The sequence below is a fragment of the Callithrix jacchus genome, chromosome 21 (genome assembly GCF_049354715.1).
Source record: "Callithrix jacchus isolate 240 chromosome 21, calJac240_pri, whole genome shotgun sequence".
Lineage (NCBI taxonomy): Eukaryota > Metazoa > Chordata > Mammalia > Primates > Cebidae > Callithrix > Callithrix jacchus.
This window is the reverse complement of record NC_133522.1, coordinates 21,951,915-21,976,071: the sequence shown is the minus strand read 5'-3', so window position 1 is coordinate 21,976,071 and position 24,157 is coordinate 21,951,915. Positions and strand designations below refer to the sequence as shown.

Here is a 24,157-nt window from a genome sequence, read left to right as displayed (position 1 = left end):
TACTAAGAAAAATAAGCCTCTGATTAAGCAACATGCCATCAATTGTAAGATATATACCTATGGGGGAAAAATAAGTAGTGTTTAGCTGAGATACCTCCCTACTTTCTGAAAAACATATCAGGGTTTTATTAGTAAAGGAAAATGGGAGAATGGATATTGGGTGAGAGTTATCATCATTTAATTTCCATATCATTATAAGCCTCTTAAAATGTCCATTTTAAGTACATTATGGCAAATCTTTTTAAAATAGTGGCATTGGGATCTTAAGAAACTCTTTTCTCACCTCTTTATACAATTGAAATTTATTTAATTGTTGCTGCCTCCTTTCTATAGCTTTTTCTTTGGGTATTGTTTTTATCATTTCAATCAATTTAACAATTTGATGCAATCAGATAATTCTTTCCTAAAGTTTGACTTAGAGGTTAGCATTTTACCCAAAAAGCTACAGGGTAGTCTCTAAATTAGAATTTATCTTTTCAATTCCATAGGGACCAAGGTATTTGTTGGTAGAACTGAAGAGATCTAATAACCAGAACAAAATGTTCTGGCTTCTTGAAAAACAATCTTCATGGAATTTATTCCAGCTTTTCTTCCAAAGGTGTAATGGCCCCCTTCCTTAGGTCAATTTTGACACTTCTCTATCAAGTTTTCAGAAATGTAATGAGTTCTTGCTTCTTCTGTTGTATATGTGTTAGTGATAGGGGATTGTTCAGTATCTTCTTAGATAATATCATTGGAATATTTTTCAAACTGTGACTAAAATGTCTTTGGCATTTTCCATTTTATGCCCTCCCTGTCTTCTGTATCTGTAAGGAATGGACGTGACATTAAGACTTTTCCATAGAACACATGAGTAAGGATTAAATAACAAACTATATGAAATCCTTGATAGCCCTGAACAAGCATCTAAAGGGCATCTAAAGAATTATTCTACTCCATCTTTAATAAGTCATGGTAAAAACTATGGGTAGGTAAGTTTATGACTGTATTTTAATGTTTAGGAATATCATTAAGATTGTCACACTTTGAACAGGCTCACAAAATAATCTTCAACTTGTTAGTACTTTGATTTTTTTTGAAAAACAGAAATTCTAAAAATCACTTATGGGATATCTGGTGTTTGGGGGATGATGTCTGAAGTGAATCTGTTCTGTTGGCCTCAACCCCACATCAGACTCATCGGAGTCTGCATCTCTTTTTCTTTTTCTGCACATCTACTTTTGTTTCTTCCTAAGTGACCAGTAATGTAGGAAGCAACTTTTAGCTCCCCTATAGAGCTATAAACCTGTAAAGGAGACTTAACATTCACATTAATTTGCAGAAAGGTGCTTATGAAAATTCAGAGACTTGGCAGGCTTTGGAAGACGTTTATATAACATTAAAGAATGCTCTCTTCTCTAAATGATTTGATCATTTTAACAGTATAGATTAACCCACAGGATTTCTAGTAGAGATTTTCATTTGAATAGAATGGCAATAAAACAAATTACTAAGGTGACTAATGATATGTATATATAAACTTACAAATGCCATATTATTTTGCTTGTAGGTATCATGACATGATTCTAGTTCTGCACCTCCTTAACTATTCTTATTTTTATTTTTTTTAGAACACTGATATTTGCATTTAATGGGGAATAAAAGATGAAGAAGGAAAAAGAATATATTCACTAAGGATTATATCTGCTTACTGCTACAGACCTATGTTTTAAGGAATTATCCTCCTTTTTGCTTAGAAGTTCATCAGCTCTGTGGTCAGACTGCATTTATCTTGTCATTGCCAAAAGAAATCCTCATCAGAATGTAAGAGTATGTCTCTCTCTCAGTGCTATGGAAGGTGATAAACTGATACTCAGTTATTAAAGTTACATCTCACCGCAGAAAACCATTCTTCAAAGTGAATAGAAACCAAGCCCTTGTGAACACTTCTATTGAACATGACTCATGGAGAAGAGCTTGGCTCTGATGTGCACCAGGATTCTATTGTTTTAACTTACCTAGAAGGATTACTAATGCATCAGGCAGCAGGGGGATCAGGTACTGCCATTGACAAAAAGTCTGCTGGGCATAATGAAGAGGATCAGAACTTTAACATTTCTGGCAGTGCATTTCCCACCTGTCAAAGTAATTGTCCAGTTCTCAATACACACACATATCAGGGATCTGGCATGCTGCATCTCAAAAAAGCCAGACTGTTGCAGTCTTCCGAGGACTGGAATGCAGCAAAGCGGAAGAGGCTGTCTGATTCTATCGTAAATTTAAACGTAAAGAAGGAAGCTTTGCTGGCTGGCATGGTTGACAATGTGCCTAAAGGCAAACAGGATAGCACATTACTGGCCTCTTTGCTTCAGTCATTCAGCTCTAGGCTGCAGACTGTTGCTCTGTCACAACAAATTAGGCAGAGCCTCAAGGAGCAAGGATATGCCCTCAGTCATGATTCTTTAAAAGTGGAGAAGGATTTAAGGTGCTATGGTGTTGCATCAAGTCACTTAAAAACTTTGTTGAAGAAAAGTAAAGTTAAAGATCAAAAGACTGACACGAATCTTCCTGACGTGACTAAAAACCTAATCAGAGATAGGTTTGCCGAGTCTCCTCATCATGTTGGACAAAGTGGAACAAAGGTCATGAGTGAACCATTGTCATGTGCTGCAAGATTACAGGCTGTTGCAAGCATGGTGGAAAAAAGGGCTAGTCCTGCCACCTCACCTAAACCTAGTGTTGCTTGTAGCCAACTGGCATTACTTCTTTCAAGTGAAGCCCATTTGCAGCAGTATTCTCGAGAACATGCTTTAAAAACACAAAATGCAAATCAAGCTGCAAGTGAAAGACTTGCTGCTATGGCCAGATTGCAAGAAAATGGCCAGAAGGATGTTGGCAATTTCCAGCTCTCAAAAGGAATGTCAAGCCATCTTAATGGTCAGGCAAGAACATCATCAAGCAAACTGATGGCTAGCAAAAGTAATGCTGCAACATTTCAAAATCCAATGGGTATCATTCCTTCTTCCCCTAAAAATGCAGGTTATAAGAACTCACTAGAAAGAAACAATGTAAAACAAGCTCCTAACAATAGTTTGCTTTTACATCTTCTTAAAAGCCAGACTATACCTAAGCCAGTGAATGGACATAGTCACAGTGAGAGAGGAAGCATTTTTGAGGAAAGTAGTACTCCTACAACTATTGATGAATATTCAGATAACAATCCTAGTTTTACAGATGACAGCAGTGGTGATGAAAGTTCTTACTCCAACTGCGTTCCCATAGACTTGTCTTGCAAACACCGAGTTGAAAAATCAGAATCTGACCAACCTGTTTCTTTGGATAACTTTACTCAATCCTTGCTGAACACTTGGGATCCAAAAGTCCCAGATGTAGATATTAAAGAAGATCAAGATACCTCAAAGAATTCTAAGCTAAACTCACACCAGAAAGTAACACTTCTTCAATTGCTACTTGGCCATAAGAATGAAGAAAATGTAGAAAAAAACGCCAGCCCTCAGGGAGTACACAATGAGGTAACCAAGTTCAATACACAGAATTATTCAAGGACTTCTGTGATAGAAAGCCCCAGTACAAATCGGACTACTCCAGTGAGCACTCCACCATTACTTACATCAACCAAAGCGGAGTCTCCCATCAATCTCTCTCAACACTCTCTGGTTATTAAATGGAATTCCCCACCATATGCCTGCAATACTCCATCTGAAAAGCTAACAAATACTACATCTAACCACTCAATGGACCTTACAAAAAGCAAAGAACCGCCAGGAGAGAAACCAGCCCACAGTGAAGGTGCACAAAACTCTGCAACTTTTAGTGCCAGTAAGCTGTTACAGAATTTAGCACAATGTGGAATGCAGTCTTCTGTGTCAGTGGAAGAGCAGAGATCTAGCAAACAGCTGTTAACTGTAAACACAGATAAACCGATAGGTATGATTGATAGATTAAATAGCCCTTTGCTCTCAAGTAAAACAAATGTGGTTGAAGAAAATAAAGGATTTAGTAGTCAACCAACAGTTACAGAACCAGGACTTTCTGGTTCTGAAATAGAAAATCTGCTTGAAAGACGTACTGTCCTCCAGTTGCTCCTGGGAAACCCCAACAAAGGTAAGAGTGAAAAGAAAGAGAAAACTCCCTTAAGAGATGAAAGTACTCAGGAACACTCAGAGAGAGCTTTAAGTGAACAAATATTGATGGTGAAAATAAAGTCTGAGCCTTGTGATGACTTACAAATTCCTCATACAAATGTGCACTTGAGCCATGATACTAAGAGTGTGCCATTCTTGGGTATGGCTCCTGCTTTGCAAAGAAGCACACCTGCCTTACCAGTGTCCGAGGACTTTAAATCGGAGCCTGTTTCACCTCAGGATTTTTCTTTCTCAAAGAATGGTCTGTTAAGTCGATTGCTAAGACAGAATCAAGATAGTTACCTGGCAGATGATTCAGACAAGAGTCACAGAAATAATGAAATGTCACTTCTAGAATCAAAGAATCTTTGCATGGTCCCTAAGAAAAGGAAGCTTTATACTGAGCCATTAGAAAATCCATTTAAAAAGATGAAGAACAACATTGTTGATGCTGCAAACAATCACAGTGCCCCGGAAGTACTGTATGGGTACCAGGAAGAGCTGAAATTGAGCAGAAATGATCTTGAATTTAAATATCCTGCTGGTCACAGCTCAGCCAGCGAAAGTGAACAAAGGAGTTGGGCCAGAGAGAGCAAAAGCTTCAATGTTCTGAAACAGCTGCTTCTCTCGGAAAACTGTGTGCGAGATCTGTCCCCGCACAGAAGTAACTCTGTCACCGACAGTAAAAAGAAAGGACACAAAAATAATGTGACCAACAGCAAACCTGAATTTAGCATTTCTTCGTTAAATGGACTGATGTACAGTTCCAGTCAGCCCAACAGTTGCATGGATAGCAGGACATTTTCATACCCAGGAGTAGTAAGAACTCCTGTGAGTCCTACTTTCCCTGAGCACTTGGGCTGTGCAGGGTCTAGACCAGAATCTGGGCTTTTGAATGGGTGTTCCATGCCCAGTGAGAAAGGACCCATTAAGTGGGTTATCACTGATGTGGAGAAGAATGAGTATGAAAAAGATTCTCCAAGACTGACCAAAACCAACCCAATACTATATTATATGCTCCAGAAAGGAGGCAATTCTGTTACCAGTCGAGAAACACAAGACAAAGACATTTGGAGGGAGCCTTCATCTGCTGAAAGTGTCTCACAGGTCACAATCAAAGAAGAGTTACTTCCTACTGCAGAAACGAAAGCTTCTTTCTTTAATTTAAGAAGCCCTTACAATAGCCATATAGGAAATAATGCTTCTCGCCCACACAGCACGAATGGAGAAGTTTATGGACTTCTGGGAAACATGCTAACAATAAAAAAAGAATCAGAATAAAATGTACCTGCCATCCAGTTTTGGATCTTTTTAAACTAATGAGTATGAACTTGAGATCTGTATAAATAAGAGCATGATTTGAGAAAAGCATGGTATAATTGAAACTTTTTCATTTTGAAAAGTATTGGTTACTGGTGATGTTTAAATATGCATACTAACTTTTGCTTAACATTAGATGTCATGAGGAAACTACTGAACTAGCAATTGGTTGTTTAACACTTCTGTATGCATCAGGTAACAACTGTGAGTAGCCTATGAATGAAATTCTTTTATAAACATAAATAATAGGCATAAATTAAAATGTAAAATTCCATTCATAGTGGATTAATGCATTTTGCTGCCTTTATTTAGGGTACTTTAGTTTGCATTTCAGAAGTCAGCCTACATAACACATTTTTTAAAGTCCAAACTGTTAAACAAGTCTTTAAAGGATAATTATCCAATAAAAAAAAAGCCTACTGCTGATTCACAGCTTATTATCCAATTCAAAACCAAATTAGAAAAATATATGGTTACATTTTTCACTTTTGCTAAAAAAAAAAAAAAGTGTTTATTTTTAACTCTTGGAAGAGGTTTTTTTGGTTCCCAATGTGTCTGTCCCACCCTGGTCCTTTTCAATATATATTTCTTTAAACCTTGTACTACTTAGTAAAAATTGATTACAATTGAGGGAAGTTTGATAGAACCTTTAAAAAAGGCAGATTTCCATTTTTTGTATTTTAACTACTTTACTAAAACTCCTCGTTTTACAGAATTAGAAAAGTTAACATTTATCTCTAGGTGGTTTCCTGAATAGTTCAATATTTAAGAAATTGTTTTTAACAGAAGCAAAATGGCTTTTCTTTGGACAGTTTTCACCATCTCTTGTAAAAGTTAATTCTCACCATTCCAGTGGTACCTGCAAGTCTTATGACCAGGATTCCTTAAAGCTGAACTCAGACCACTTGCATTAGAACCATCTGGAGCATTTGTTTTAAAATGCAGATTCATAGGCAGCATCTCAGATCTACAGAACAAGAATCTCTGCAAAGTGGACCTGGAATCTTCCATCTGCATCTTAACACGCTCCCTAGGTGTTTCTTCTGCACCTTGATCTTTGAGAACCTTGGCTGATGACTTTCCTCAGAACATGAGAGACTGTAAAACAAAAGCAAAAACTATCTGATGCCTCTATTTTCCCCAGTACAGTCACATCAGCTCAAAATTTGCAATATTGTGGTTCATATATTACCGTGATGTCTTTGGAAATCGGGTTCAGAATACTTTTTATGACAAAAAAATTGGGTGGAGGGGACAACTTTCATATCTGGCTCAACATCTCAGGAAAATCTGTGATTATTTATGTGTTCTAATGAGTAACATCTACTTAGTTAGCCTTAGGGATGGAAAAACAGGGCCACTTACCAAACTCAGGTGATTCCAGGATGGTCTGGAAACTTCTCCTGAATACATCCTTAACCTTTATTAAAACCATTGTCCTAAGAACAATGCTAACAAAGGTTACAACATTTAGTTCAAACCCAAGAAAGGCACTAAACTCAGATTGACTAAACAAAAAGTACAAAGGGCACATATTCATGACAGAATTGTACACAATCGCTCCATGGGACGTATTATTTTAAAATGGTAATGAAAAATAAATGTTGATACTGTCTTAGAAGAACTTAATGTATTATTGAAGCCACATGGGGTTTCAAATTTGAAACAAGTCTCTTTTTATGTTCAGTTTGTACAATTCACAATTCATTCACCAGATACTTTATTTTTAATTGTGAACCAGGTTAGCAAATGACCTCTCAAAAATTATTCTATAATCACTATTAGTTAGAAGGAAATTGATTTAAAATTGTTCTACTTGAAGTGGTTTCTAAGATTTTTATATTAAAATTGGGTGTGATTTCCTATTATGATCTAAAACCCTAAATGGTTATTTTTCCTCAGAATGATTTGTAAATAGCTACTGGAAATAAGAGTGGGTACTATGCAGCATCATGGAAAAGTGAAGGAGGCATAGGCTTATTCTGACATAAAATTTCACGGGCCAGTTGAATATATTCTACTCCATGTCCATACTGTGACAATCTTACTGTCAACACTATATAAATAAGCTTTTAAGCAAGTCATTTTTCTTGATCATTGTGAAAAGTCTGGAGCCTTAGAGGTATGTCAGAAAAATATGTTGGTATTCTCCCTTGGGTAGGGGAAAATGGCCTTTTTACAAGAGAGTGAAATTTAGGTCAGAGAAAAGACCATCAAGGGCCAGCATTGCTATTTTTTCTTTTTGTGGATTTTGTTTTGTTTTTTGGTTGGTTGTTTTCATTTGTTAACAATTAAAGGAATGAGAATATGTAATACTTAAATAAATATGACCACAAAGAATGCTGTTCTGATTTACTAGAGAATGTCCCCAATTTGAATTTAGGGTGATTTAAAGAACAGTGAGAAAGGGCATACATCCACAGATTCACTTTGTTTATGCATATGTAGATATAAGGATGCACATATACACATTTTCAAGGACTATTTTAGATATCTAGACAATTTCTTCTAATAAAGTCGTTTGTGAAAGGGTACTAAAGCTCTCATCGACATCAGTAAGGTAGCATTCATTACCTGTTTATTCTCTGCTGCATCTTACAGAAGAGTAAACTGGTGAGAGTATATATTTTATATATATATATAATATGTATATATATATATTGACTTGTTACATGAAGATGTTAAAATCAGTTTTTAAAGGTGATGTAAATAGTGATTTCCTTAATGAAAAATACATATTTTGTATTGTTCTAATGCAACAGAAAAGCCTTTTAATCTCTTTGGTTCCTGTATATTCCATGTATAAGTGTAAATATAATCAGACAGGTTTAAAAGTTGTGCATGTATGTATACAGTTGCAAGTCTGGACAAATGTATAGAATAAACCTTTTATTTAAGTTGTGATTACCTGCTGCATGAAAAGTGCATGGGGGACCCTGTGCATCTGTGCATTTGGCAAAATGTCTTAACAAATCAGATCAGATGTTCATCCCAACACGACAGTATTCCATTTCTGGACATGACGTCTGTGGTTTAAGCTTTGTGAAAGAATGTGCTTTGAATCCAAGGGTCTTAAACAATTTTTTTAAATCAAGCCAACCACTTTTAAACATAAAGAATTCACGCAACTACTTTCATGAATTTTTTAATCCCATTGCAGACATTATTCCAAGAGTATCCTGGTATTAGCAATGCTGGAATACAGGCACATTACCATTCATAGTAAGAATTCCAGTGTTTACACAACCAAGTTGGATGCGATCTGCTCAGTAATATAATTTGTCATTTTTATTAAAAATTGACTTCATGTGATGTCATGAAACTGTACATACTGCAGTGTGAATTTTTTTGTTTTGTTTTTTAATCTTTTAGTGTTTACTTCCTGCAGTGAATTTGAATAAATGAGAAAAAAATGCATTGTCTCTGGTTTGAAATGACTGTTATTTTGTGGGCTTTCTCTGTTTTTTAGGTTTTCCATAAACATAAAACCCATTTCTATGAATACAACAGTGATGTTCAAGGATGTTTTGCCCTTGCCAAAAAATAAAGGGGACAAAAAAGAAGGTGGCTAGCAAGTTAGTGCACTAAAAAAAGAGTAATTAAGAAATAACTCAAAATGACAACCAGCCTTTCACCTCTCTCCCATGATTCAGTGTGTAACTAGTTGATTACTGTAAATTTTTAAACTAGAATATAATTTGTGCAGCATTCAAATTTAATGTTGACTATTCATATATACATACACACTTCATTTTAAGATATGACTCTATCAGAAGGCTTTTATCCAATTTTTGATGGGTGTTGTATTTAAAATAAAAGAAAAAAGGAGTTTAACGCTTTCCCAAAAATGAATGTGTATGTACGTACCTATGTGTATGTATTTAAACATATACTATATATGTATAGGTCATGAGTAATTGGTAAGCAACATGCATACGTAGTAAGTATTGGACCAGTGGAGTCCAAGAAAAAAATTCCTTTGTATCCTTGTAAATTTATGGCTTAGGCATTTTTATTTTTACAAATAATGGTAATTTATGAGAAAGACATTTTCCCAAAGAGAAGTTCTGTTTCCTGGGACCCAAATAGGTCTATTGTAATCCATGCAGCTTCTCTATTAATAAGTTTATAAGTATCTAAAAATGTTTAAGTAATAGGAATACTTCCTGCTGTTCTACATTATTAAAATGCTGAAAAATTGCATCTTGCTATTTATGTAGATGCTGACATCAGAATGAGACATGCACAACCATGTCTGCTTTATTTATTTATATGGTGAAAAGGCATGACAAGCGCATCAAGTAGTGAATTGTCCAGGAGAGATTTGTATGAAGAGAAGCACCAATTAGCTATTCTTGATTATTAAATTGTGTCCATGACTTTAATATGGAGGCTCTTTAAAAATTAATTCCAATTAAAATCCCTCATACTATGTAAGGTTCTGCTTCAAGCTTGTTAGTGTGGAAAATCAACAACAAAAGTGATTTTGAAATTTATTTTCCTACCACTAGTATCACTAAACTAAGACCTGTTTGACTATAGAAAATTAATAATTGATCATTATTAAGCATACTGGCAATTTTTTTGTTTATTCCATAAAGCTTGTATTGAATACAAGCTTGTATCACCTTATAAGGGCTGGTAGAGGAAGCTATTGACATCATCTAGCATTCATTTAATACTCCCAAAGCTCTATAAGCGATTGGTACAACAATATTTACAACATTTTTCTGATTCTGTCTTCATAAATAAGTTGAAAACTTCCAGTCTAAAAAACAAAATTTATGTACTTGAGTTGGAAGCAGAATAATAGGATATACAGTCCCATAAATTCCAGTTCTGGGCAGGTGCTACTGCACTTTTGATGTCTTCTTATAAGTGTCTAAAAGTATATAACCCTTTTAATCAATAAACCGAATTTTGAAATAGTATACCTTTGCAGTCAGAAGAGAATTTTGAGACATTCAAAAATCTTTTACAGACTTCGTGTTGACACGAAGTCCCAGACAACCTTCTCTTCTGCCTTTATTGCCTTTACCAAACTTAATTGGTATGTGTTCCAAACCTTAAGAAAAGCTGCAGTCCTTTTGGAATATTCATTTTCCTCACTTTAGCTGATAAACATTCACCTCTGAGGTCACATCTGGAAAAGAAATGACCTAACATTTTATAGTTGTTATGGCCCACATTTTTGGAAAGCTACATGAATAATGCCACATGGTAGTGCCACAGTGCAGGCACAGTACATTGTCTTAGAGCGTATTGTCCCTTAGCTAATTGATATAATAATCCAAGGATAGAACCATGGGGTAATTTTCTTATAATTGAAAAACCAATTTTCTCTAAAGGCCGAAGAGTTGCCTCTGACAAACATTAATAGCTAATCTTTCCACAAGCAGGCATCAAGACCTTAAAAGACTTTTAGCACCACGTTGGATGTACCAGCTAGCCTCGTTATATTTTGCGCTGTGCGTTGCCCTTTTGCCCCCTGCCCGTGTCTTGTGAGTCTTGTCATGTTCTTGTTTGATTCACAGTAGCATCTTTGAAAATATAGACATGCATAGGTAAAACTTTTGAGAACAGTGGGAGAGAACCTGTTTCTCTCTCCTTCATCATTTTGTAATCACTTTCAAAAGCCATAGTTGTAATGCAAAGCTTAGCCACTGCCAGACTTCTAAATCATGGCTTTCTCCTTTTAATTACTTTTCTTTTGGGGGGGGAATTATCCATTAAAAAAGCATTTCGAGTGCTGATACCCTAATGTGGATAAAAACAAGGGCTCAGTCCAGTCTGTGGGAGAGAGTAAAGTACAGGAATAAAACCAGTGGGGTAAATGCCATAACACACACTGATCAATAAACTTTACATCTCTAGTGAAGGCCTTTCTCTCCCTTTTCCCTAATTGTTTTCCTCTGACAAATATTTTTTCTCACAAGGCCATGCCTTTGGGTTTGCTACCTCCTTTCACATCCCTGACCCCACGTCAACATAGAAAGTGTTTCTTTAAAATTGCAGTGGCCTTTCCCTATGTCCATCAAAATCTGGGTTTTTATCCATAGGGCTCTTTGCTCTCTTCCTGCTTTTCCAAGGTCAGTTGACAAATGTGGGGGGAAATTTTTCTTCCATTCCCCACCCCCAGCAACATCCACAGAGATTTTTATCTCCTAAGTGGAGTAAAAAATGGGGACTTGACACATGCCTAAGCTCGGGGTAGTCTGACCAGAGGGTAGATTAATTTAGGGCTTCATGGGCTCAAGCATGATCACCTGCTCTTACCCACACCTTCAACTCCATAATTAAATCTACTATCTCATTTTTCATAGTTCTCTGCTAATAAAGATAATCATGATAATCTTTCCAAAGTGAGCAGCAGGGATGGGCTTTTAGATCCCTTTGGAATTGCTTGCATCCCAGAGAATTTTGTGCCCTTACTATGAAAATCCGGTTTACCTGCCAAAGAATAGATAACCCTCTGAAGGGGAGATTTCCTGCTTGTGGTTCACTCTAGAAATGCCTGTTCTGGGGAGACTGAGATGCCTAAGGGTGAAGTTCCGGTCTACTTTGACTATTGTGGGTGAGATATACCAAGAAGGTAACAATCAAAGATCACTCAGAAAACAGGGAGGCCTGAGTCAGAAACAGCAACTCCTACTACTTGCATTTCTGGCCTAGGCAAACCATTGACCCATTTTTCTCTTTGGTTTTCAAAACCTAGTGTCTCCTAGTTCTCTTCTTAATGCTAGTTTCATCTGGTCTCATAACAGATTCCTTTTCCCATAACTGTCTATGTTCCACCTTACAACTGTCTCTTCTTTCATTACATCTTCAGTAGAAACAGCCATCCCTATAACTACAAACACCCCATACTTTTTCCAAGTTTCTTCTAATTGTCTAGTTGTCCTCTGTTTCCTACCACTCATGGATATCCAGCTTGTCGATCTATTAGTATCTAAACTTCAACATGCCCCAATCTTGAATTCAATATACAGTCATTCTCCCCAATTTGTTCTTCCATACCTTTGTAGGAAGTATGCTTATTTCTAAAAATGTTGGTCCCCAGCGGACTCTTCTTAGGGTAGCCACTATTATTTTGTAGACTTTCCCAATTTGTAGCTTACAACCAATAAGTTTTGTCTTAACCCAGAGCCTCCCCCCTCCCCAGTTGTAATAGCCACCATTACTAGAGCAATCATTCTGAAATACAAATCTTCTGTTAAATCTGCTTAAAAATCCTCTGGTGACTTTATTCCTTATGAAATTGCACACTCACGTCTATAGGGGCTTGGGGGGAGTAGTAAAGTATGTAAGGCTTTTGGCGGAATAGCTTAGGAAGGGGTGAATCTACCTTAAATAGAGGAGCTAAAGCTATTCTAATTCAAATATTTTTTAAAAAAGAAAAATCCATGTGTTAGCCAAACAAAAGTGGCATAACTACTGGTGTCCAGTGTGAGTTCATGGGGTTAATTCTGTGTCCTCCAAGCTCCTTTGACCTCTGGCTCTGCCTGCATTTTCACCTTTTCAACTCGTTCTCCTACCCTCTAACACCATTCTGCGAATCATCAGCAATCACTCCATGTTCAAACATTCCCCAATAAGAACTCACTATTTCCTGAGTGCTCCTGCTATCTTGGCATCAGTGCATTCAGTCACGTAATATTCTCTGCCTAAAATACCTCCTTCCTTTGCTCATTCTGAACCTAGTAAACTCCTATTCACCTCTCCAACCTAACACATTTACTTCCTCAAAGAATCCCTCCCTCACTAATTCACTATTGCAGGACAGAGTGTGTTTCTCAGCCCTTTGCAATGCCAAAGGCTTATTGCACTTATTACAATGGTTAACAACATATGTAACTTTGTATTCCTTCTAAAGGCAAGAAAGTATATCTTCTTAATCTTACATTCAGTGAGTGCCTAGTACATATCTTTTTTTCTCTTACTTTTCTTTTCTTTTCCTTTTTTTTTGAGACAGTCTTGCTTTGTCCCCCAGGCTGGAGTGCGGTGGTGCGATCTCGGCTCACTGCAACCTTCACCTCCTGAGTTCAAGCGCTTCTCCTGCCTCAGCCTCCCGAGTAGCTGGGATTACAAGCATGTGCCACCATGCCCAGCTCTGACCTCAAGTGATCTGCCCACCTCGGCTCCCCAAAATGCTAGAATTACAGGTGTGAGCCACCTGGTACTTGTCTTGATACATAGCAGTTACTCAATAAATGTATGCCAAATGAGGGAATGAATGAAAGGTGATTTCAAACAAAAAATGATAGGCTCTCCTCCTTGTCTGGAAGGAAACTAAATAATGTATAAGGTAGGGATGCAACCACTTATCTGAGGCAAGTCCCAGCCCCTCCAGCCACCTCTAGCCTAGGGCTCATGGTCTATCTGGGCCAGGTCAGACAGTCTCCCTTCTGCCTTCTCAAATCTCCTGCAGAAATATGATCTCTCCTGAGAAAGTCCTGATAAGAAAAACTGGTTCTTGAAAGGAGAATGGGAACTGTGCAGATTTTGCCAGTAAAAACCTAATTACCTACTGAACCAACCTTCCTCCAAGTAATAGAAAGAGCAAGCAGTGAAGCTGAATATAGTCTGAGGTAGGCCTGGGATCAGAATTCATGGTCTGTACTGAAAATTAGCTAATGAATACATCATGTCCCATAAGACTACATTCTCCTGAACTATCCAGAATCGATCATAGCAGAGAATATACTCTCCTGCCGAGTCTGGTACAACTAATTCCTTGATGATAAGACCCTCACCAGCATAGAAGCTGGAGTTAGCATTAGGCTATTTCAGATCCCCAAGGAAATCTGGGTCCCTGGAGGTGTGGAAATGCAGGAAACAGGAGTCACATATCAACTTGGCACATAGCATGAGTTTCCATCATTAGAAGGCTTGGAAAACCACTGGGTTTTCAGTGATTCCGCAGGTGCTTAATAAAGGTGTATTAAATTGATATGAAAGCAGAAGCTTATCTCTTTTGTATCTGTGGAGCTGTGCTGACCATTATGATTTCCTTTTATTCAGATACCAGAAATTAATATAAGCAACATTTTATTTTTTTTAATTATTGCATTTTATTTGCCCCCTCAAAAACCTCATTTCCTATTCCAACCCCACCCCAAAAAGAGAAAGTAAGATCTGGACTGAAATCACTTTTGTTATATTCTAGATCATTCCAGATGGCTCTGAACAATGTAAATATAGAACATATTCAGGATGTGGATATCTGTTTACAGTGGGGATGGAATAGTCCTTCTTCCCTTGCCAAGAAAGACTGAGAAAGAGGACCCATTATGAGCTCTATCCAATATGAGGCCCTACTTCAAAGTCAGTATTTCTCAATAAAGGGGGCATTTTTCAAGTGGGTATCTGTGGACTTAGAAGGACCATGAAGATGGCTGGATGTGTTCAGCAGGAGGACAGAGAAGTTTGAAGTACAATGTCTCTAGCTTTGCTAAGGAAAGGGGAATCTTCAAGTTGTTCTCTTCCTATAAGCTCCTTTCTAGCTTGAACAAACCAATAAGACTTCTAACCTAACTATACAGAGGATAATCATATTTTTTTACTCTCATGGAAGATAAGAAGTTTCTTGTGAGTCTGCATATTTAAAATCAGTATTTTTTCCCAGCATCTTTTCCTCCTTGGGTGAGGTTGTAGACAGGTGGAATTGGGATATGAAACTATGGACTACAGAGAGATAAGACCCCTTATCAACCACATTCTCCAAAACCCCCTCTCCCCCCACCAAACCAAACAGCAACCTAACGTATACTATCAAAGCAGCATGCTTACTTACCCAAATGGCCTTAGCAATTAGGAAAAAATATATATGTTCTTTTACGGCCTGACGCATCCCCTGTGCAAAATTTCTGAGCCACTGCTTGAGAGCTGGGGACAGAGATAGTTGTCTGCTTCTCTCAAAATGACACACTTCTTTGGAAGCAGGGAGCTGGGTAGGGACAGTTGCCTGTGGTCTTTTCAGCTTGTTTTCCAAGTGGGGAACCTCTACCCTATGAGTGAGAAGGGGTTAAGGTAATGACACTCAAGTATTCTTGGCCTGCCATACCTAGAGTGAAGGCAAGAGAAGGCGGGGTGGGTAGAGGAAGACAGCCCCTGATTTTCAAAGAAATTTGCCTGGAATTTAGACTCTATAACATGGAGGTTCACAAGGATGAGAAATTCCTGCCAATCCCGAGGAGATACTGTCACCCTTAACTAGAGGCTGAGGAGTGAGAACCTCATCTCCCTGGCCACACCCAGCTTTAGTGGAGCTTCACATCACATTAAATCGTGAGAGGGAGTAGGAGCAGGCCATGTCTCTAGTGCCAGGGACTCTCATTTTTCTTACCAAGATTTAAGAAATTTTCTTCATTACTATTTCTTCATTTGCCATATCACCTTAGGAAAACAGAGGGTTTTGTTTCATTTCTTTTTTCGGAGACAGAGTCTAACTCTGTTGCCCAGGATGCAGTGCAGTGTCGTGATCTTAGCTCACTGCAGCCTCCGTCTCCCTGGTTTAAGCAATTCTCATGCCTCAGCCTCCCAGTTAGCTTGGATTACAGGCAGCACCACCACATCTGGCTAATTTTTGTATTTTAGTAGAGATGGGGTTTCGCCATGATAGCCAGGCTGGTCTTGAACTCCTGGCCTCAAGCAATCTGCCGCCCTTGGCCTCCCAAAGCGTTGGGATTACAGGCATGAGCCACCATGCCCAGTCTGGTTTTCTTTCTTTTCTTTTCTTTTCTTTTCTTTTCTTTTCTTTTCTTTTCTTTTCTTTTCTTTTCTTTTCTTTTCTTTTCTTCTTTTCTTTCTTTCTTTCTTCTTTCTTTCTCTTTCCTTTCTTCCTTCCTTCCTTTCTTTCCTCTTTCTTCTTTTCTTTCTTTCTTTTTCTCTTTCTTCTTTCTTTCTCTTTTTCTCTTTCTTCTTTCTTTCTTTCTTTTTCTTTCTCTCTCTCCCTCCTTCCTGCCTTCTCTCCTTCCTTCCCTCCTTCCTTCCTTCCTTCTTTCAATAATTTTTACCAATTAAATTGCTGCATTAGAGTGGACGTTTGCAGAGGGCCTCACACACTGCCAACCCCCTTTGCACTGTTAGGGGTTTTGAGAGGTCCACTTTGCCATTACAAAAGTGAATCTCTCCTACTTATCTTTTTCTGATTACCAAATAAATGAACACTGGAAGTAACATTCCTCCAGGGTAACTTGCTTAAGCAATGTTTTGATGCAGTATTATTTCTGTTCATAGGATGGTACATATCTGGCCAGGAAGACAAAATCGCTTTCAATTACTTTTCAAGACTGTTCTTTCTCCCTTTTATTAATCACAGTTTACCTAAATCTTTTAGGCTCTTCTCTCCAAGAAGTTCATTTTTTTTCTTGTCCTTCTCTGGATAATATCCAAATGTATGACCATTTGTGTCCATCAAGTATTCCACAATTAAACCCACAAGACTAACTCTCAATTCAGCAACTCGCCACCACTTACCTATTCACTTTGTAATAATGTAAACAGTTTTTTGGTATTTTGTTAAGTTAAAATATCCTTTATTGGCTTTTTTAGCTGAATTTTTGAGCAGTTTGAGGTTTACAGAAAAACTGAACAGAAATTGCAAAGACTTTCCATATATCCCCTCTTCCAGCTCTCCCAGTTTCCCTTAAATTAAGATCTTGATTAGTGTGATATACTTACTACAATGGATGAACCAATACTGATACCTTGTTATTAACTAATATTCATCATTTACATTGGGGTTCACTGTTTATATTATATATTCTATTGGGTGTTGACAAATGCATAATGACATGTACCCACCATTATAGCCTCATATTGAACAGCTTCACCGCCCTAAAACTCCCCTGCTATTCACCCACCCCTACTCTCATCTCTATGATAAGCCCTTGACAACTGCTGATTACTGTCACCAGTTTTGCCTTTTCCAATCCTGTCACATAGTTGAAATCATACCATATGTAGACTTTTCAGAGTGACACTTTCATTTAGCAATGTGCATTTAAGGTTTCTTCCTTTTTGTTGCTTGATATCTCACTTTTTTCATCACTGAATAATATTCCATTGCACAGGATGTGCCACAGTTTGATTATCCTTTCACTTATTAAAAGATGCCTTGGTTTTCAAAAATTTGACCACTATGAACGACGCTGCTATTCATGTTTAGGGTTTGGTGTAGAGTTAAGTTTTCCTTCACTTGTTGTTGATATATTTTCAGAGGCTGGAAGCTTACCTTCTAGTAATTTAAATTTCCTACCTCCCCTATGCTCAAGACAGGCTTAACCATCAATTCCAGCCCCATTAGTCACTGGATGTATCAATCCAGTGAACGACTAAGTTATGTGGCAGTATCACGCAAGTAGAAACTCTCCATGATGGAGAACCACAAGGTTTATTTATTATTTTTGATACCTGCCCATCTTGAGTTGGCAAGGAACTCTGTTTCACCTCATCCTCTCTCTGGTGCCGAGGGTGATGAAGCCTCCACTATCTATAAATGTCATTGGTTATCATGGCAGAGGGGAAAGAACGTGGTCAATGGAGCACTAACTGTCAGAGGACCAAACATGTCTCCTTGCATTACAGTAATCAAAGCATCAGCCTGTTCAACTTCAAGGGGATGAGAAATGTAATTATATAATAGACCTAGGAGAAGAAGAATCAGAAATGTTGAGCATTCAGTAAATGCCTTCTTTTAATACTTGATTTTCTGGAGCATAGAACACTGATCTTTTGATCACTAAATTAAATTTGATTATATCTTAATGTTTGCTTTCCCTCTTCAGACTATGGACAATAGGCTAGAAGCTAAAATTAAGGGCTTAAGGGCTCAAACAATATTTACCAATCCAAAGAAAAAGGCTTAGTTTATAAAATTAGCTCTATCTGCCTACTGTAAGGAAGATAGCAGCCTGAAGGAGAGGTCTAATAAGGGATTGATGGTGTTTGGTGCTGCTGACTATGTAGTACTCAAAATGAATGAAGATGATTTCTTTCATCTAGGCTGAGTATAACAGAAGAATGCTTGCTTGTAGTGTCAGAGAACCGTAGACTCATATACATTTACTGATTTTATTATTTCAGCTTTTCTATATGATTAAAGTTTTTCTTTTTATAAAATAAGATATTCCATTTAAACCTAAATACATTCTAAAACAAATTTCAACTCAAAAGAAAATTTGGGATTGTTTCAATTCATTTCATTTCCATCAAATTCTTAAGCCAAACGTTTTTTTTTTTTTCAAGAGTTAGTGGCAATTTCTGATTTACCAGCACTCACATTATGAAAATCCTTTATTTATGAACAGCTCCTAGAACTGAAGAGTCACTCTTTTACTACTCTATCCTATGAAACTTCTCTTCCTTATAGAAACTGCTGTCCTTTGGAAAGTTGTCCCTGTTTTCTTTTTTCTCATCCATCTTGTCTTAGCATCACTGTGGTCAAGGATCAGGGCATGCTTCAATCCCTCACTGTGCTATCTGAGCCCCACACTCAACAGGAGCCAAAATTGCCCCTATGTCTCTCACTGCCAGAGAATTCTCCCAAGCCCCTGTCTCAGACTTCTGCCTTTCTCTCTCTTTTACCTGAATCCTTTCAGAAGCTTCTCCAGGTTTTTCATTCTCCCTCTTCCCAAGACCTACCTCAAGTACAAAAAAAGATGCTGTGGAGAGGGAAGAGGGATCTTTTATAAGTATGACAATGAAAAGCGAGAGATTCTCCCCTGGAGGATGACACACATTACCTGCAATTTCCAACCCATTTAAAGGAGAAACCACGGAACAAGAATACAATAGGAAACAAGACTTTGGAGTCAAAAGCTTGAAATTCAAGATCCAGGTCCATCACAAACTAGCAATAAGCTTGTCTGCCTCTCAGATTCTTGGCCTGAAAATGAGTTTTGTGCCCTTTGCCCACCAGATAATTGCTGGGATTACATGATATATTATATATAAGGGTGTTGTATTAAGTGCTTGTCACATACTCTCTGTTCTAAGTAGTCTGTTTATATTTTCACTCACAGTAAATAGATTTGATCCTGAAATTTATGATGCATTCAAAAAACCACATAGAGAATAAAAATGACCTATAGTTCTACCACCGAGAGAGAAAGAATATTAGTTATTTCTGTTTACATAAAATACTACTACTACTTCCTTCTAATGTGCTGGTAACTATGGATTTGTGTCTAGCATTATCAGGATTACGTTTTGTATATAGCTTGTGTCCTTGTGAGACAGACTCTATTGTCCCAAAATGACCAGACAATGTTTCTAGTGTCAGAACCTTGCCTCTGTATAAGAGGCGGAGTCATATTTTACCTCCATCTATAACTGGCCAGGCCTTGGTGAATGGAAGGTGACAAATGTGGCATTGCCTGGCTTTAATGATCAGGTCATGAAAGGTGATATGGCTTCTGTCTGGCTTTCATTCTTGGGACAAGATTCTTGGAAACCAGCCACTGGGTCGTGAGGAAGGGGAGGTCACACTGAGAGCCTATGTGTAGGTGTTCAGACCAGCAGCAGCATTTGCTGGACATATGAGTGAGTGAGCCTTCAGATGATTCCAGCCTCTGAGCTGCTGCAGTTGATGCCAAATGGAGTAGAGAAAAGCTGTCCCTACTGAGCTCTGTCCAAATTACAGATTCACGAGCAAAAAATATTGTCAATATTTCACTTCAATGTTGTATGCACATTTTCGCATGTCTTTAACAATTTTACATCAACTTAATATGGTTGCATAACATTCCATCATGTGGATATTCTATAATTTGCATAAACCTTTCTATGTTGTTGCATATTTAAGATCTCCCTTCTATCTTTTTTTATGCTACGGTACATAATGTGGCTAAAAACATCTTCGCAACACATTTTGAGTTTTTGCATTCTGATTATTTCCATAGAATAAATTCTTAGAAGACAAAAATAAATTATTTCTATACCTCACTTACATTTAATTAACTTTAGTAGCTCACTAGAATCAAAATTGTCTTAAGCATTATTGTTTCTATAGAAAAGTGATGTTAGATCCCAACTTTAAATAAATGACTCACAACATTTTGAAACACAATCATTTTCCAGAGTCGGAAACTTACTTTTGCATTGATTTCTGAATTACCGGGTCAGCATGAAATTTTTATTGAGGGTAGTTTTTTCTATCACATCTTGTACCTCTTATCTTTTATTTTCCTTGGATTGCTTGCACCCCTGAGGAAATTTGTTTTTATTAAGATGATGCCCTCACCACCAGCAGTAGGCTGAATATTCCTTTAATGAATATCCATCTCTTAATACCTGGAACTATTGACTGTTACCTTAGATGGTAAAATATAGTTTGTAGACATGATTAAAGTTAAGATTTTCAGATGTTAAGATTACCATGGATTATTCAGACAGGTACGAAATGCAATTACAAGTCTCCTGCAGGGAAACTTGACGTAGACAGCAGAGAAAAAAGCAATGTGACCACAGAGGCAGAGACTGGAGTGATGGGGCCACAAGCCAAGGTGTTTTGGCAGCCACTAGAAGCTGGTAGAGCAGAGAACAGATTTTCTCTGAGACCGTCTGGAAGGAATGTGGCCCCACAGACATCTTGATTTTGGCCCCGTGTGACTGATTTTGGACTTCTGGTCTCCAGAACAGTGAGAGAATAAATTTCTATTGTTTTAAGCCACCAAGTTTATGGTGATTTGTTATAGAAGCCCTAGGAATGTAATACATCACTTGCTACTACATAGGAAATAATGAAATACAAAAAGGTCCATTTTAATTCTCTATATTCTGTTCCTCACATATCTAAATATCTTCCTACAGTAAGTACAGTTTTCATGAAACATGCAAAAAATATGTTGTTCTTTTTATGTACATGTGAAAATTAAGTATCAAGTGTTTTCTCTGAAGAAAAATAAAGCAAAGCAAAGATTCTTGTGCTTGAGGTGTTCATATTCTAAGTTGAGATACACACGCACACACACACACACACACACACATATACAACTGGAGCAGAGTACAGAGCCCTTTGTTTTATCAAAGTTCACCTCAAGGTATGTATTTTGAAATACATAGGAATTCAGAGCAGATAAACCTGAAAGTGTGGTGTGAACCCTCCCCCTTTGAAGATATAATTGCCGTTGTGGAAAGGAAAACAACAAGGAGTCGCAGATGATAGGACCCCAAAGATCTCAAAGAAATAGGTTAATCTCACTGTGGATCCTAGCATGCCATAAAATATCAGTGTGCACTACCTTCACTTTCCCTTCCTTGGTTAAAAGTGTCCCTTTATTGTCAAGGTCTAAAAAAAGGCAAGACATAACAAGTGAATCTACAGTGATGTTTGAAAAATATGCCCTGACACATTTGGAACATACCCACTGTTCAAAACCTGCCAGCTAAGAGAAGCTGATGAGAACCCCTGATGGCCCGTGGGGAGCCCCGTCCAGGTGCCTGTTACCTGCTGTGGTCAGCTCTGCCTTGGGCCAGCATGGAGCCAGAGTATCAAGTTGACTCTCAGCTTTACGTAAACATCAGACCAGAAGGCGCCACCGCTCTCGATGTGAACATGAAGGGAAGGCTGTGCTGGCTGAAGAATATAACAAGCCCCCTCTCTTTCTCATCCTCCACATTAGACTTTAGTTGGGCCTCTTCAGCAATGAAACACCATACTTTTCTTTATGAAATGCCTTGACTTTGGTAGTTTTCGTGTATCTCTTCATTTTCAATTTAAAAAAAATATATCCACCCTATACACTCTCCCCTGAAGTTCCGAACAAAGAGTGACTTGAAATTATCCCGTATGTTGGTGCATAGATTTAAAATTGAAAGGACAATTTAAGGTTTAAGGTTGACGAAAGTGCCGCATTCCGTCACCACATGGTGAGTTTCAAATGTATTTACACCTCCATTTCCTTCCTGGTGATGGGGAAAAAAAAAATACCTGCCAGATTTTATTTAGCATGTATCATTTTTTATATATTTTCTGAAAGAAATCCTAAATCTGGTTATAAATAACAACGCATAGGACAAGTTTTCTAGGAATGAAATAAGTCAAAATGGAACAATTGATATTATAAACCATAGATAAAGCAGCCATGATCTTGTGTAGAAAAATTCTAGTTAGAGCCAAAGCAATTCATACACACATTCATTCACTTTACACAACTATTTATTAGCACCCACTCTACAGCAAGGGCCTAGGAATACGACGAGGAATAGTACAGATCTGATAGCTGCTCTTAGAATTTAAAGTCTAATTCATTTAAAGATTAACAAGGGAGACAGACAAACCAATTTGCACTCGGACAGTAGGAAGGCATCTAACTCAAACCTAAGAGGCAGTCAGGTTTTCCAGAGGAAATAATATTTTCCTAGGAACATCAGACATGGAAATAGCAAAAGCAATGGTTTAAAGTCAAGAGGGAACCTGAAACATATTATTTATTTGTTTATTTATTTATTTTTGAGACAGAGTCTCATTCTGTCGCCCAGGCTGGAGTGCAGTGGTGTGATCTCGGCTCACTGCAACCTGTTTCTCCTGGGTTCAAGACATTCTTCTGACTCAGCCTCCCAGAGTAGCTTGAACTACAGGTGGGCACCACCACACCCGGCTAATTTTTGCATTTTTAGTAGAGATGAGATTTTGCCATGTTGTCCAAGCTGGTCTTGAACTTCTGACCTCAGGTAATCTGCTTGCTTCTCTATATTCCGAAGTGCTGGAATTACAAGAACAAGCCACTGTGCCCAGCCATCTGAAACATATTAAAATAACTGAAATAAGATTTCAGTGGCTCAGAGATAAGGCTGTGGTGGTAAAAAGAGACATTTTACCTCTGTCTTGTCAGTAAAGACTATGGAAGTTATTAAACGGGGTTAAGCAGGTTGGTGATGGGATCCAATTCACTCTTCAGAAGGAGCTCTGTCTACAACACAAAAAATGGCTATTGGAGCTATGCAGGAGAGCGGGTGCATGACCAGTGTAATGGTTGTGACAGCAAAGAAGCAGATAAGTGGATGATAAGGGATATTTAAGAGGGACATTTGTCAGCCTGGGTGATTGAGAGGGGAAGGGGTGAAAAAGGAAAACGGTAAATCAAGGGTGGCTCCCACTTTTCCAGACAGATCAAGAAGGAGGTGAAGTTAATGAGCTCAGTTTCAGACAAGAATTGAAGATGTCTAAGTTACCTTCAAAAGAAGATGCTCAGTAGAGAGTTGGATAAACAGGTTTGAGCTAAGGAACAGATTTGAGAGTTGTCAGCATGCAGTTGCTTACTGAAGCCATAGAGCTGAAGAGATCATTCAGAAGCCTTGTAGGTTAAGAAGAGATGATGACCTAGCTATCATAGAACCTGAGAAATACGGTGTTTTCAGAGATGAGGAGAAGTGAATACTGCTGGAGAGACTACTAGCTAGGAGAAAAACTGGGAGAGCATGTATCACACAAACCAAAGGAAAAGAGTGTTTGGAGAAGGATGGAGAGATCACAAGACTTGAACGCAGCCTCCATCTGTGGTGCACCTGATGTAGTTGACACCCAGAGTGGATTCCCTGTTTTCAATTATTATCATGCAGCCATCTTTGTTTTCTTGATTTGTCCTTTGATTTAAAAATGAGTACAATTTAGGCCGGGTGCGGTGGCTTACGCCTGTAATCCCAGCACTTTGGGAGGCTGAGGCGGGTGGATCATGAGGTCAAGAGATCGAGACCATCCCGGTCAACAT

General features: G+C 38.0%; 2 protein-coding genes across 10 annotated transcripts in view; both read left to right on the top strand.

Annotated features, from left to right (window-relative positions):
* The window catches only part of NRIP1 (nuclear receptor interacting protein 1), a 113,136-nt gene extending 104,270 nt beyond the window's left edge, over positions 1-8,866 (top strand). For all 8 annotated transcript variants that reach the window (XM_078358565.1, XM_078358562.1, XM_078358564.1 and 5 more), the window contains one exon: positions 1,611-8,866. In XM_078358565.1, coding sequence (XP_078214691.1) covers positions 1,938-5,405 — 3,468 coding nt within the window. In that variant the 5' untranslated portion in view covers positions 1,611-1,937 and the 3' untranslated portion in view covers positions 5,406-8,866. The remainder of the gene's footprint in view (positions 1-1,610) is intronic.
* Positions 1-24,157, top strand: part of SAMSN1 (SAM domain, SH3 domain and nuclear localization signals 1) — a 555,105-nt gene that overhangs the window by 104,270 nt on the left and 426,678 nt on the right. The window lies entirely within an intron of this gene.